At 43.1% G+C, this 15,497-nt stretch overlaps 1 protein-coding gene across 2 annotated transcripts in view; it reads left to right on the top strand.

The window, feature by feature from the left end:
* The first annotated feature begins 4,663 nt into the window (after positions 1-4,663).
* Etf1 (eukaryotic translation termination factor 1) overlaps positions 4,664-15,497 on the top strand; it is a 28,340-nt gene continuing 17,506 nt past the window's right edge. Inside the window, exons 1-2 of one of the 2 annotated variants that reach the window (NM_001008344.1) lie at positions 4,664-4,747; positions 4,908-5,011. In NM_001008344.1, the coding sequence (NP_001008345.1) occupies positions 4,926-5,011 (86 nt within the window). In that variant the 5' untranslated portion in view covers positions 4,664-4,747; positions 4,908-4,925. Of the gene's footprint in view, positions 4,748-4,907; positions 5,012-5,117; positions 5,139-15,497 lie in introns of those variants that run through there. The other variant, XM_039096867.2, reaches the window with a different exon arrangement.

The following is a 15,497-nucleotide window of genomic DNA, read 5'->3' as shown; positions in this document are numbered from 1 at the left end:
AGTTTGGGCTGGAGAGGCTCAGTGGTTAAGAGCACTGACTGCTCTTCCAGAGGTCCTGAGTTCAAATCCCAGCAACCACATGGTGGCTCACAACCATCTGTAATGAGATCTGATGCCCTCCTCTGGTGTGTCTGCAGACAGCTACAGTGTACTCATTTATAATAAATAAATAAATCTTTTAAAATAAGTAATTAGTTCATGTGTAAACAAATCAAGGTTCTGACAACCAATGGTGCTTTGGTCCAAATTTCAAAGACTTGAAGCAGCAAATCTCAGTTTTCATGTTCTGCTTGACCCTTGAGCTTGTTGAACTATTTGTACCCATGTTGGAAAGCAAACTGTTGTAAGGATTTTCCCCTTCTGATTTTTTAAGTACTTGGTTTAGAACCCATTGAAGTCTTCCATCTACCTTTCTTCTCTTGGTCTAATGTATGGCAAAATACACCAAAACTTAGGGTTGTTCAAACCAAACCTTTTGTTTAAAAATGTTAGCAAAAGTACAAATAGATTCATGTACTTTACGATATCACTTGGTATTGTCCTAATTTTCAATTCCAGGGGATCAGGTACCCGCTGCCTAGTTACACGGCAAATGCATGTAGTATACTTAAATATGTGGGAGGCAAACCACCAATACTTCATTATAGACATCAAGCCATCTGTGGTAGTGGGTGCAACTTACCAAACCCAGAAACTTAGCAAGTTTTTTATAGGCTTAGTTTTTGACAGGCTGGCTGGCCTCAAATTTGAACAAACCTTTAACTTGAGTGGTAGGGTTATAAGCATGTATCACTACACCTGACTGCATTTACTTTTTTATCATTGGAGATAGAACCTAGAGCTTAAGCCCCTGGGAGCAATCCCCCAGCACACAATGCTGTTTTGTTTTGTTTGTGTGTTGCTGCTAAGGATCAAACTCAGAACCTTGTTTTAAACTAGCTCCATTGACAGCCCCCATACAAAAGGCTTTTGTTGGTATTTTTGTTTTGGGAACAGCTGTGCAGTGGAGTTTAAATCACCATGCTCAGAAATACAGAAATTCTTAATCATAAAGGAAAAAATTGGTAAAGCCCAAAGTATAAGTGATGCTTCCTGGGCAGCATAATTTGGCCAGAATAAGCAGCAATCCTGTCAGCTTGGTGCTGCACTGGTATGTCTGGTGGCTTGAAAGTCTTGACAACTATTTCACAAATGTAATGGCAGAGTAGGCAAGTGGTTGAGCTTGCAGCGTCAAGCTCTTTTATTAGCATCAATCCATTCAGACGGGTACAACCCTCACATCTATAAGCAACTTCCTGTAGGCCCTACCTCAAAGATTTATTAAAGCCACAGCTTTCTTACTTTCTAGGTTTCTCTATTATGCTATTTTCATGAGTGGATTAATATTCCTTCAACTTTAAAACCTTCAAATCTAAGTCTTAGAGAAGCTGGAACACAACAAAAACCGCATTAATAGTATAGTGAACACTTTACATACAGATTGAATTAACATTTACCTTCCACATTTCATATTCATGCTTAACCATTAAAGTATTTCAGCATGCATTGTATATGATCCCCATAATTATCAAAATCAGAAGATTTAACATTGATTCATTTTCATATATAATTCATATTAAGACTTCCATCAAGTATGTGGCTCACACCTGTAATCCCAACATCTAGGAGGCTGAGGGACTCCCTAAGTTTGGAGCCAGGTTGGAGTGCAGTTAGACCCTGTCTTGAAAACAGTAAAAGCAATCCCTTTGATCAGAGCACATGAGTCCTAAAATAATGTCTTAAATTCTTAAAGCAGAAATAACCAGGCACTGAATGTAAAACCAGATACTAATACTTTTTCTGGGTGTTGAGGAATGGCTTTACACACAATTAGCATACACACGGTCACTCAACTAGGGCCCCAGCCTTTTCATTGTTTGTCATTTTTAAACATAATGGTTTTAATTTTTTTATGTGTATGTGTCCGCCTGCATGTATATATGTGCACATGTGCCCTGGAACTGGAATAAAGCCATTATTTGGATGCTGGGATCAAACCCACATTCTTCTTGAGCAGCCAATATAAATATTCTTAGCTGCTGAACCATCTGTCAGATCACCCCACCCCGACCCTCGTGTCGTCCACAACACACACACACACACACAAACACACACACACGTTTCTCTGTATAGCCCTCTGTCCTAGTATCGCTAAAGCAGGCTGTCATTGAACTCAAGAGACCTGCCTGCCTCTGCCTCCAAAGTGCTGGAATTAAAGGTGTTCAACACCACAACCAGCCCCAATACCTCCAACCCCACTCCATTTTTAAAAATTATTCATTTGAGACAGGGTCACATAGCCTAGGCTGCCCTTAAATTTATTCAGTAGCTTGGACAGCCCTTGAACTCAAGATCCTCCTGCCTCGATTTTTTAAGAATAGGGATTTTAGGCCTTCCCCTGCTACCCAGGTCCAATTTATTTGTTTGAGATGGTAGTCTATGTTTCCTGAGCTTCTCTCCAATTCCTGAACTGAACTGACCATCTCAATCTCTGTAGAGTGGGTGTAAGTAGCTACAGACTACTCTAGGTGTAGCTAGAACTACAAGCAGGCACCACAGACAGGCTTTTCACTCCCAGTGATAGTAGAAATTCAGAGCTTTGTTACTATGCCAGGCGAATGTTCTACCACTATACAAAAATCTATTGTGGGACACTGGGGCAGAAAAACAACAGCGTGGCAACAACAATGTATCACTTAAAGACAACTTAGGAAAGGGTTGCAGATACAGAGCATTTAGGTGGTACAGTGTTTTCCAGCATCCTTAATACCCAGGAAAGACACTTTCCATTCTACTGTTTACATTCAACCTCTGTGGCCAAAGGCCTAAGTTTTTTCCATATTAAGCACCAGCTGGGTGTTCAGGTCAGTTCGAACACTACCTGGGGTTAACACTAGATCCCACAAGTAGAGGGCGGTCTCTAGTCTACCCCAGCTTTGGATGCCCATTAAGAGTTCCAGGTTAAGACCTATGCACCTGACAGGTCTGGCTGGGTTTGATATCTTGCTAGAGTGGCTCACAGAATTCAAGGCAACAATTTATCCTTTCCAAAGGCTATTACAAAAGATACAGAATAACAGCTTGATGATACATGGAATAAGGTCAAGGAGGGTTCTGGGCCCTGGACCTGTGTGTCCTCTGGTTCTTCCTGCTATGATGAATCCTGCAGATGAATCCACTGCCTTTCAAATGGTAGGCTTGGCCCCAATGTCTTCTTCCCCTGCTGTTGCAGCATTCTGCCTTTTTAGTATCTCCTCAAATATGTTAGACTCCCTCTGACAAAATTACTCATTCTCCATGCCTCATTTCAGAATTAGATTTCTTGTCATACACTCTCGGAGTTCCTAAAGTACTTAAATATTTCTGCAGTTATTTTTTCATATAAAATATGAAAAAGGGGTTGGGGATTTAGCTCAGTGGTAGAGCGCTTGCCTAGCAAGCGCAAGGCCCTAGGTTCGGTCCCCAGCTCCGAAAAAAAAAAAAAAAAGAACCAAAAAAAAAATATATGAAAAAATTATCTGGGCTTAGTGGTTCACACCTGTAATCCCATCATTCAGAAGACTGGGGCATGAGTATCGTCAGAGTTTAAAGTCAACATCAAGATCCTGTCTCAAACACACTAAAGTCTACTAAAGATTACGAGCGATTATAAACTCAACTAGACTGTGAACTCCATTAGGATTTCATTACTTACTCTGTTCACTTTTATTCCTAGAAAAACGAGATCTAGTAATTGCTTCGAGGTCAAATATTTGAATGCACCCAAGTTAAGCGAAAGGAGACAATTGGAAAGCTTAACTCATAAAGTAAAAGTTCTAATTCTCCCCACCTCCACGATCAACAGTTAAGAACAAAACACGCATGCTCTCAGATATCTTGGGTCTCCAATCTCAGGCAACCCCTGACTCCTTCAAGCCCCAAAAGTCCTAAATCCAAAGTGAACCCATATTAGTTAGCACTGAAACATTTCTTCACCCCTGAGCAGTCGATCGGCTCCAGGATCGGCGAAGTTTCTGATCTCGACCTATCGCCAGGATTCTGAACTTTTGTTCGCGAAGACACGATGCACAAACAGCCCGCCGCACTCGGTCAGCAAGCGATAAAGTTGAACCTCATTGAGACGTTTCCTCCACGCTTCTTTAACGCCGTTGACCTCACGTTCGTACGTACGTGTCCGAGAAACTAGATTTGCGTCGTAGAGCTTCAGATATCCATTCGGGTCAAGGGGGAAGAACGAAAGACGACAACTGTCCCTCTCTCTCTCTCCCTTTAAGAAGCACCCCCATTCTAGCCCATAGAAGCTGGGGAAATGCTCGCGAGAGCCACGGAATTCCGCCCGCTTCCTCCTCCTTGAGAGCCGGGCCGGAAGGAAGACGAGACCTCCCGCTCCCCGGCCGATACCTCACAAGGCAGCGAGGCCGCAGAGGCAGCCAATCAGATTGCCTCTTGTAAGCAAAGACGCGGAGAGCCAATGGGAAGTCGCGGCGCGCGCAGAGCCTCTCTTCATCGCACCGGCCCCCTCCCTTCCGCCCGCCGCCTTCCACTCCGCCCCTGGCGGAGGAAGTGAGATCAGAGGCCCCATGTGAGCGGATTGCAACACATGCAGCTGCCTGGAGAGAGGGAGCCGGTGTCCTACGTCAGAGCCGCCGCCGCCGCGGAGCCGCCGCCGGGGAGGAGCAGCCGCTACCGCCCAGGACTGGGCCCTTAGGTAAAGCGGGCGTAGGAAAGGCCGGCGCCCTATGCGGCGGGCCGTCGGGGCGGGGAGAGGAGGGCAGCTCGGGGGGTGGTGAAGAAGGGGGCCGCTCTGCCCCAGCGGCGGCGCTAACTCTGTGGTCTTGGTGTCTCCGGGCCCCGCCGGGCCGCTCTAGGGAGGAGGAGGCGAGAAGATGGCGGACGACCCCAGTGCTGCCGATAGGAACGTGGAGATCTGGAAGATCAAGAAGCTCATTAAGAGCTTGGAGGCGGCCCGCGGGTGAGCGCCGCGTCCGGCACCCCCGTGCCCTCTTGGATCCCGGACCCCTCAGGATGGCCGCCCCCGCGCCGCATGGCCGGATGAGGAGAACCCGGCACTAGCCAACTCCCGCCTTCTGGACCTCTGGGTAGTAGCCTCTGACTGGAGGGCGAGGGTCGGCGCGGCTGGCCAGAAAAGAAGTCCTTACTCCTCTTGGTGGTAATGAGCCTGGCTCCCACGGCTCAGATCACTCGGCCCTCTCTCCGGATAAAGCCACTGCTACTTTTGTACTCTTCTCGGGCCTTTAAATCCAGCTCCTCACTTTTAGGGCTCCTGGTGCTGCTACCCAACTTGGGTACTTGTTGGGGGAAAGTAACTTGGCGTTCCTTCCGAACGCCCTACCCTGATTTGCTCTCTTCCTCTCCCTTCACGTTTCTCAGCCAGGCCTCATTAAAATGGCCTCCCCCACTTAGACCTAAAGTCCCGTGTGGGTGAAGTTTTGATAGGGTGTAAAAGAGAGTCGGCCAAACGAGACCTTCCTTTTCTTAGCTCCCCTTTATTTCTCTGGGTCATAGACCTCTCTGAAGATGACTTCCCCTAAGTTTTCTAGTTACCCGGAGCTTCCTGGGTTTAGCTGTTCCAAGACCCGCCTATAAACCGAAAACGCCAGCGTGTGTGGGATGGAGTGGTGGTGGTTTTTGTTAACAAATCTGTTAGGTGCATATTCAAGAGAAATCCAAGTAATAGAGTCCCTGATGGCTTTTCTGTGAAACTTCTTGGGACAGTCACTCTCCAGTTGCCTGATGGAGTAACAGTGCTTGTGGAAATTCAAAAAAGTGAGCTTAAGTTTTTATAAGTGAGTCTCTTAAGTTTTTCTAAGAATTCGTAGGTGTGTCCCTGGGTGTGTGAATAAGGTTGAAAGTAGCCATATGTTTGTTTTGTGCGAAAGTGTGCCAGAGGTGTGTTTCTACCATGTGTTGCTATGTTTTGTTACTTTGCCAGTTAAGAAACTTTTTACTACTTAGGGTATCCTCACCCTAAAAGTGGAACATTGTATAATCCTGCACTCCAGAGCATTCTTATAACTGAGTGACTTTCTTCAGATGCCATGTAGAAAGTCACTTTTAGCACACAAACGATACATTCTGGTTTTCAGCCGGAGTTTGTCACTGGTGGATAGGTTGACATTGATACCATGACCACCTTAGCGCTGCGCTCATTAACTTTTTAAGTGGATTCTGGTTGATTCCTCTATGGTTTTGCTGTAGTGCTTCATTCTTAATAAGTGAGGAACACTTATTTCTGTTAAGGATTAGACTTCTGAAAGTTTGAACATATTTAGTGTGCTCATTCCTTTGATGAATTGTAAAAACTTGAAGGTAGTTTTTTTATTATTATTTCTTAGGGTATTTTTTTAAATTTACTTGAATATAAAGACTTTCTGATAGGAACTCGTAACGTGTGGTAGAATGGAGATAAAAATCCCAATGTAAAAATACTGTATTAGGAATGTTGATAGAGATCGTGGTTTGTTGTGATGCCTAGAATTAGCCAGGTACTTTTGTTTCAATAGGCTGTCTTCTGTTGTGTTACTTGAAGCTTTCTCTTGGGTATTGACATTTATGGATTACTTCTGTTAACATTGTTACAAATTGGAATTGAACCTGTAGGTTGTCCAGGCGCTTTCTTTTAGGCAGGTTCTTGGATTCGAATTTGGATACAATGCATTCTTTGAATTCCTTACTAATTTGTTTGTTTGAGTGAAGTAACATTGAAGATAACACTGTTCACTAAGCTACATTCATTTTTCTTAGATTTATTCGTTCCTAGCCTTAGTTCCTAACTACATGAAGTTTTAAAGCTCTCTTAAAAGCCTTTGGAAACTTTATTTTCTAGTTTAGAGAAGTTCAGTGGGGTTTGAAACACACTAAAGAATATTTTAGTCAGGATTACGCTGTCTAAAATAGCTAGGAATTCTAAACAATATGGTTTATCATTTTGTCCTACTTTGCTTAATTTATCAAGGATTTGGTTGCACCTTGAGCACATAGTAAATATTAAAGTTCTGTCTATTTCTGGTGTTAAGTCAGGGACTCAAAAGTTTATTGTATATGGCTCAGAACTTTTTTTCTTAGTACAGTGGCAAGATTTAGTTTTCATTCTGAGTTGTGTTAGGCTTTAGCTTTTCATAGTGTTTTGTACCCCAAAAAATAGTGTTTTTGTTTGTTTGTTTTGTTTTGTTTTTTTTAAGCCAGCTGGCCTCCAACTCATCGTGTGACTGACTGAAGTTAGCTTGCCCTCCTGATCTACTTTTGTGCCCCAGGTGCTGGTGTTACAGGCATGTGCTGCTATGCCTGGCTAATACTAAACTATTCACTTGTGGTGAGCTTGAAAGACAAATTGCATGGCGAATGGATCTGTATGCACCAGTACTGGGGGTCTTCCAGTTGGACTTCAGTAGTAAAAACTGAAGTGTGTTGTCAGCTGCAGTTAGCACAGGACAGAAAGTAGTGATGGATGCCTAGAATTGTCTGTGAAATGAAAAGGAACTTGTGGGCTAGATTAGGATGTAGGTCTAGGATGTGCCTCCCCTGTCCCATTAACTTTTGCTCTTCTCTTTGTATGTGCGTGGTCAACTTTGAAGAGATGGCTTTCCCCTACCTTAGGTCAAGTTCTGGGGCTAGGGGTTTTTTGTTTTGTTTTGTTTTTTGAGTCAGATTCTTGCTGTAGCCTTGGCTGGCCTGGAATTCAGTATATAGCCCAGGATGGCCTCCAGCTCATACAGATTTGCATGTCTTTGTTCATACCTGCTATCTATCACTGCACCCACCCTAAACACTAATTTTACAGTTTGTCAGAATAAGTAATTTTGAAGTTTACTCAGTCAATATGTGGTTATCTTTTGGTATATAACCAAATGTACTATAGTTTAAAAAGAACTACCCACAAAATGGACTCAATAGTTAAAACACATTGACAGGATGAGGTAACCACAAAATTATTGAGCATTTTGTCATAGACACTTTGGAGTAATACATGTCATTTATTATTCACAACAATAAATGTCACCATTTGATACCCACAGTAATAAGGCTGAGGTTTTAGATAACCTACTGTTCTGAATGTCATGGTATAAACTGTTAAACAAGATGGGCATAAGCTGCAGAGACCTATTTGACCTGTGATGGGCTATTCTAAGCTTTGGTTCCCACACGTGTAATTGTGTAGTAGTCCGAATATATGCAGATTCTAACTTGTGAACTAATGTGCTGTTTTTGTGTTCTTCAAAATTTCCAAGACTGGTCTTTTAGTTGTTCTTTTGCCTTTTGAGACAGTTTCTCTGTGTAGTCCTGCCTATCCTGGAACTCACTCTGTAGATCAGGCTGGCCTCACCTACCTCCTGAGCACTGGGATTAAAGGTGTGCACTGACACCGCCAGGCTACAGGACTAGTCTTAATATTTATTCTGAGCCCAGCAGGCCGAATTGTTTGTGAAATGGCCAAAGTACTAAAGGGAGAACTCGGAGTGACCCTGTTTCATAGCATCTGGTTGAAGTTGGTTCCACTGAACCTGCTTTGTTGTCCTTTGAGTGAGGTTGAGTATGGTGTGTGTATGGGGTGTACTTGAGGATAACCAGCTGGGGGTGTGTGTGTGTAAAAGATTCCCTTCCCAACTCTGTTTATGGTTACTCTTGAGATAGTCTCCAAAGTCCGCTCTAAGGAAAAATGTGTACATGGCCGAAACGGATCTAGGACCATGTGAGTTGAGCCACAGTTGATTTCAAGTAAGGAACTTAGAGCAGATGAACATTTCTAGGCCTTTTCATTTTTCTCTTTGAGATATGGTCTCCTGCGTTCTGGGCTAGGCTTGAACTCTTGGTCTTCCTGCCTCCATTTTCCAAGAGCAGAGATTACAGGCATGAGTCACCATGACCAGCCTCACTCTAACTGCTGAGAAAGGAATGGCCCCTAGTTCAAGGTCAGTTGGCTACAGGAGGCTGTTCTATACACATTTTTCTCCTATCTTGGGGTGGGGGGGTATTTTTTAAACTGGTGTTATTTTATTTCTCAATATTTTTTAAAATTCTTTTTTAAATGGGTTTTAAAGATACTTTAGTAAGGTTTAAGCGTGAGGGTTAAGAGAGAATGTGTTACTCAGAAGGATATAAGATACACTCAGAAAGTGGTGTGGGCTTTTCAGAACAAGGTGGCTGTGACTGGGCTAGGATCTAGTTTTGTGTATGGTTTTCAGCATTTCCTCCAAAAAGAAAGTCCGCAAAGTAATGACCTTACAGTCGTTCTTTCTTGTCATTCTTCTCTCCATCCCTCCCTCCTCCCTCCTCCCTCCTTTCCTGTTTTGTATACTCTGCATTTGCAAATGTGTATTGAGGAAGGATATTAGAGATTGAACTCAGTTTGGAACAAGGACTCCTACCACTGAGTGAACATTCCAAGCCATTTTAATGATACTGGTTCTGTTGCAAAGGATTGAACTCAAGACCTGTCCATTCTAAGCAAGCACCCTGTTTCTATGCCCCAAACCTCAGCCCTCAGAGACAAGAAAGAATCTCACTCACTTTGTACTCCTGGCTTATCTCATACTTTGACAGTTCTCCTCATAGGCGATCATATAGCTACCTAGAGTATTAAAGATCCAGCTTCTGAAAAGGGGCTTTTATTCATCTCTTATCTTGTGTGCTACACTGCTATCTTATTTTAAAAATTATTAGGGGCTAGGGATTTAGCTCAGTGGTAGAGCGCTTGCCTAGGAAGCGCAAGGCCCTGGGTTCGGTCCCCAGCTCCGAAAAAAAGAACCAAAAAAAAAAAATTATTAAGAGTCAATAATTAGAATATGATTTAGGAAGAAAAGAATATAAAACTGCAGTGGTCTGTTTGGACTATTTTAAGTTTTGATTTTTATGCATAGAAATCTCGGATTGTTAGTGATGATGTAATGAGGGTTAAAATGTCTAACACTGTATTTCTCATACAGTGAGCCTTACTAAGTAGCCTCCACTGACTATTCGTTGGGATTATAAGCATGTGCCATTATTCCCAACTACAAATGTTGGTGCTTTCCTGTTACATACATTGATCCTTTAGAAATATCTTAAAGGAACTAGATCTAAAGGCACAGGATTAATTTAGCTACCTGTGAGGCTGAGGCAGGAGGTTGTTGCATGTTCAAAGTTTGCCTGAGTAACTAAATGACATCCGGACTCAAAATAAAATATAAAAAGCAATCGTGCTGTCACTCTGGTATAGTGCTTGACGATCCTGGGTACAATCCTTTACCTAGTCCTACCAAAAAATAGAAATAACCTATTAGATCATTATATTAAGAGGTGAGAACAGAGAGATGGGGTTCACAATACAAGTTAGTCATAAAGCAGTTGCCTAGCATACACAAAGGCCCAAAGTTAATTCTGAGCACTGAAGAAAAAAATATTGGGGGACTAGTAAAACAGCTCAGTTAATAAAAGTACTTACAAACTTAGGCTCTCGCTCCCACATGAGAGCTGAGTGTGCTAGTTTGCCCCTGTGATCCTAGAACTGGGGGCATAGAAACAGGAAAGTATGGGCCAGCGAATCTTGCTGATTGCAGGTTCAGCAAGAGACGGTCTCAAAAAATTATGGTGGAGAACAATTGAGAAAAGCTGTTGTTCTCTGGCATCCGTGTGCATCAGCACACAGAAAGAAAGGGGCAAAGAGGGAAGGGGTTGAGGACAGCATCCATAATAAGATGTCTTCCTCGGATACCTTCCACACTCTCCTTCAGAACAGATCTAAACAGCTGTGGGATTCTGGACACATAGATCTAATGAACAAGCAAGCACTCTGAGTTTCAAGTCTTGACAGACTTCGCATTGTGGTAGGATATAGTTACTCTTCCATGGAAGGAAAACTCTTTAGACATATTCCTCAGTCAGCAAGAGTGCATTAGAGTACATATAAAGCGGAATGAAGTAAGCAGATAAGCCAATTGGATCCTTTAACAGGATGAATATTTTTCTTTGAACTTAAGGGTTGAGGGTGTTGCTGCATGCCAGTTATGATAAGATACTTGCTTAATTGTTAACTTTATAGCAGGGTTTTTAATGGTCTAGATTCTGCTTGAAGGTTGGGAAGAAAAGTTTTGCCTGCCAGTTACCAGGTCTGTCCAGTTGATCATTTCCAGCAGCAATTTCTACTCTCCAGGAATCTCAGAATAGAATCTTCTCCTAGGATACATTCTGTAGGTGTCTTCATTCTTTAGCATCCTGCTATCTTAAGAGGGAGTAAGGGGGTTGGAAAGTTTGAAGCTCTTTTCTATCAGGTTAGAACTTATGTGTGACTTCCCACTCAGGCGCCAAGAGCTCCGTGAATCTGCCTCTAATAACAGGCTTTATCTTTGCCATATGACATACTTTGGACCCTTAGCTACTCTCTTTATTCTGTGGCTGTTCCTATTATGTTCAGTGGGCGTGGCATTTTGCGGTTCCTGACAATTCTTTCTTGCCCTGCAGATAACTTGGAGTTATCGGCCTAGGTTTGGTGTTTAGAAACAGGGTTTTGCTTTGTTGTCCACACTAGTCTTGAGCTCTCTACAATCCTTTTATACAAGCCTCCCAAGTGCTAGCATTTTTATAGGTGTCTTCCTTGGTGCTATATCTTTTTCCCCCTAGTTTTGTTTTTGTTCTGTTTTGTCTTTCTGAGACAGGGTCTGTCTATGTAACTTTAGTTTTCCCAGAACTCACTCAGTCGACCAGGCAGATCCACCTGCCTCTGCCTCCCAAGAGCTGAGAAATTAAAGAGGTGCACCCCTACACCTGACTAGAAAATTTATTTGGAAGGAGAGGGAGTTAAGACAGAGTTTCTCTGTATCCCTGGCAGTTCTAGAACTCACTTTGTAGACTAGATTACTGAGATCAGCCTGCTTCTGCCTTCCAAGTACTAGGATTAAAGACTTGTGCCACCACCACAGGGCTAAAGGGTTTGGTTTGGTTTTTTTTTTTTTCTTAATGAGAACATGGTGTGCTAACCATCCCTGGAATGGTGACACAAACCATTTTCAGTCCCAGTAAGTACTGAGTAACATAGTAGTTTGAGGGGTTAGTGCAGACAAGAATTTTTGGGACAGGGTGTCATTAGCCTAGGCTAATCTAGAGCTCATAGGCATCCTGGTGTTTTAGCCTCCCAAATTCTGTGATTTCAGGCATGAGTAACCCAAGCCCAGTTTACAGTCTTGAATGAGGTATTGGAAACTATGTAACTAAATACTTAGATAAAAGTTAGAAAGTATCTTAGCAAGTCAGGTAGTTTGTTTTTAATGTTAGTGCCAAGGAGGGGGAAGGTGGCAGAGCAGTTAAGATCCTGTTTTTTTCTAAGGATTGTTACTTTGTAAGTCAAGTGAGAAGGAAACCTAACCATACTTGTAATCTCCAGAATCGAGGACGCTGGGCAGGTGGATCACCAGTTCAAAACCAATCTGAGCAATGAGACCTTTTCTCAGAAGAGAAGATTACTTTGTGCATGTTTAGCATGTTCAAGGCACTGCAGAAAAGTCGAATTGGGCATTCGTGCTGTATTATGTGGCTGATAGGTAATCTTTGGCATGGGAGAATAAAGCTGTGACTGCAGTTTAATAGCTGTCATTGCGGTATTTCATTGTTCTGACGTAAGATCTCTGAAACTGACAGTCCTGTCTCTACTTCCCTGTGGCCGGGGTGCTTCATTCTTTCTTGTTTTATCCTTGAGATTGATTGTTAGAAAAATTTTGTGGTATTGTAAATTGAACCCAAGATCTGTAATGCTAGACAAGTGCTCTTACACCGAGCTAAAGTCTTGGGCTCCCAAAATCTTTGATTTTTGTTGCTTTGATTTATTAATATATTCTAATTGTGTGTATGTGTGTGCGTGTGCACACACAGGTGCCCAAAGAGATGAGTCAGATGAGTTACAGGGAGTTGTGAGCGGCCTGATTTGGATATTCGGCATTGAACTCAGCCTCTGGAAGAGTAGTGCTTGATCTTAATGGCTGAGCCAGCTTTTCAGTCCCTAAAATTCATTCTTGTTTAAAAGCAAAGTCGCCTCAAATTGAGTGCAAAGGCTTAGTATTAGTTAATTGTTGGTACTGACCTCAGGATGCTGAAATAGTAGTGGAGGTTGTATATATGCCTGCCTAGTAAAGTTGGCACAATAGAATTTAATTAAGAATTGAGTGGGGCTGGAAAGGCGACGCAAGGTTAAGATCAGTGATTGTTACAGGCAGTTTCCTAGTTGCTGTGCTTGGACATGGAACTGGGTCTTGGTAAAGCCAAGCACAAACGAAAAGGTTATGTCCTGGCCCTGATTTTATTTTATGAATGCATGCCCAAAGTTTATGGGTGTGTGGCACATGTGTTTAGAGCCCTCAAAAGTCAAACAAAGGTATTGGGTTCCCAAGAATTGGAGTTACTGGCGTTTGTGAGCCATTGTGAGGATGCTGAGAACCAGACCTGAGACCTCTGCCAGAGCGGTAGGCATTCTGAACCTCTGAGCGCCTTTCCAGTCCCTGATGTTTTTAAGTAATTAAAACTACTTTTTCAAGCATAAGTAACTAGCATGCCTTTTAGCTCTATAACAAACCTCTTAATGAGACAAAAAGCTACTAATGGCGTTCCACGGATAAAACTAAAGTCTGGAGAATATTTAGTTGTCTAATGCCAGGCAGGTCTAGAGGTCTTCACAGTTTCTGTCCCCATCTTCTCATTTCAAATCTATGTTCTTGTTATGCACACTACCTTGGTTTTTGCTTATTTTCAGACAGAGTCTCACTCTAGCCGGAGCTTACTGTAGACCAGGCTGGCCTCAAACTCAAGAGTTTGCCTCTGAGTGCTGGGATAGAAGGTGTGTTCTGCCGGGCCCAGCCACCATGCTTGCTCTTTTAATTTTTAGTTTTAAGTTATAGAGGTTGTATCCTATGCACCATGAGTATGCTTACAGAGACCAAAGGAAGGCATCAGACCCTCCAACTAGAATCCAGACAGCTGTGAGCCGCCATGCAGGTGCTGGGATTTGAACCCTGGTCCTCTGGAAGAGCAGCCAGTGGTCTTTTTCCAGTTTTGTTTGTTTTTAATGAACATTTGGTGGTGATAGCAATCCTGAAAGTGTGGATTAAAAAGATAACTTATGGGAGATTTGTAACTTCTGCTTTGTTTCAGAGTATTTCCACACTGGTCACAAAAGAGGGGTTTTCATTCATAGCTCCGTGGCTAGAGCCTGACAGTGAGATGCTAAGACTGGCTGTGATCGCAGTCTCCTTCTATTGCATTATTTTGAGAAAATTAGAAAAGTATTCCAGCTTCTGCTGCTTCCTGATGGAATATTCCAGTAGGTAGTGTTGGGATGTTGACTGAGGTAGGGAAACTTCCCTGTCGACAGTTCTTTAATGAGGGAAGGGAAAGCTACTAGCTGTCTAAATCTTTCCTTTCTGGGTTGTGTTTGTTCTGTGTATTTACCCCGTTTACAAGGTTTTCCTCCCTGTGTCTCCCAGAAGTTAATCCTCTGGGTAAATCATTGAAGAGAATTCTTTGATAATGGAAATTACCCTCATGAGCTTGAGGACCTTGGGCTTGGGGGCTTTCTTTGTCTTCGGCGTTGATCTGTGTCTAGCTTGTTTCTTAGGTCTGCCTTGAAGTTGTTAAGACATATATGAGTCATTGCTACACAACATGATTCACTGGTGTTCTTTAAAAATTACATTCATTTCTTTTTGTGGTAAAGAGTGGGGTTGGGGGGGTCAAAACAATCTGTTCTCTCCTGGCATGTGGCTTCCAGGGGTTGCTACCTGATGAACCATCTCACTGGCTGAGACAGGGTCTTGGTTCCAAGCTAACCTGGAACTGAATGTAAATCAGGCTGGCCTCAAACTTAGGCCATCCTCCTGGAGCTCTGTCTTCTAAAGTCTGGGGTTATAGGCATGCACTACTAGCTGGAGCATGCCGTCTAAGGACTTCTTTGTCCTTTTCCTCTGTGTGTGGGGTACACGTGTAGGTCAGAGGACAGCAGCATCAGGTGTGACAGTTCCACCTTGTTAGAGAAGGGGTTTCTTTGTTGCTTGGCTTCCTGTTTACGTAGTTTGTGAGAAACCTCCAGTCTGCTTTTCCTTTCACCAGAGGAGGGAGGGCTGTTCTTTTTACATGGGTTCTGGAAATTCAAAACTCAGGTCCTCCAGCCCATAGGGTGAGTGTTTTCATCCCTGAGCCACCCCCCCACCCACTGGCTCTAGGGCTCTCCCTATCTCTGCCCGGTCTCAGTTCTGGGGTTTCGGGCCTGCATTGCCACACGTGAGTGCTGAGGACTCAGTGCAGATCACCATGCTTGCAGAGAGTGAGCTCTTTTCTCACTGAGTTACCTCCCCAACCTTGTGCTCGCTCTTTTCCTACTACTTTTTACGTATGTACTTACGTGTGTGTGTGTGTGTGTGTGTGTGTGTGTTGTGTTGTGTGTGTGTGTTATGTGTGTGTGTGTGTGTTTGGGTTTTGAG

This window comes from Rattus norvegicus, chromosome 18, assembly GCF_036323735.1.
Source record: "Rattus norvegicus strain BN/NHsdMcwi chromosome 18, GRCr8, whole genome shotgun sequence".
Taxonomy (NCBI): Eukaryota; Metazoa; Chordata; class Mammalia; order Rodentia; family Muridae; genus Rattus; species Rattus norvegicus.
The sequence above is the reverse complement of the archived record's forward strand: the minus strand, read 5'-3'. Positions and strand labels throughout refer to the sequence as shown.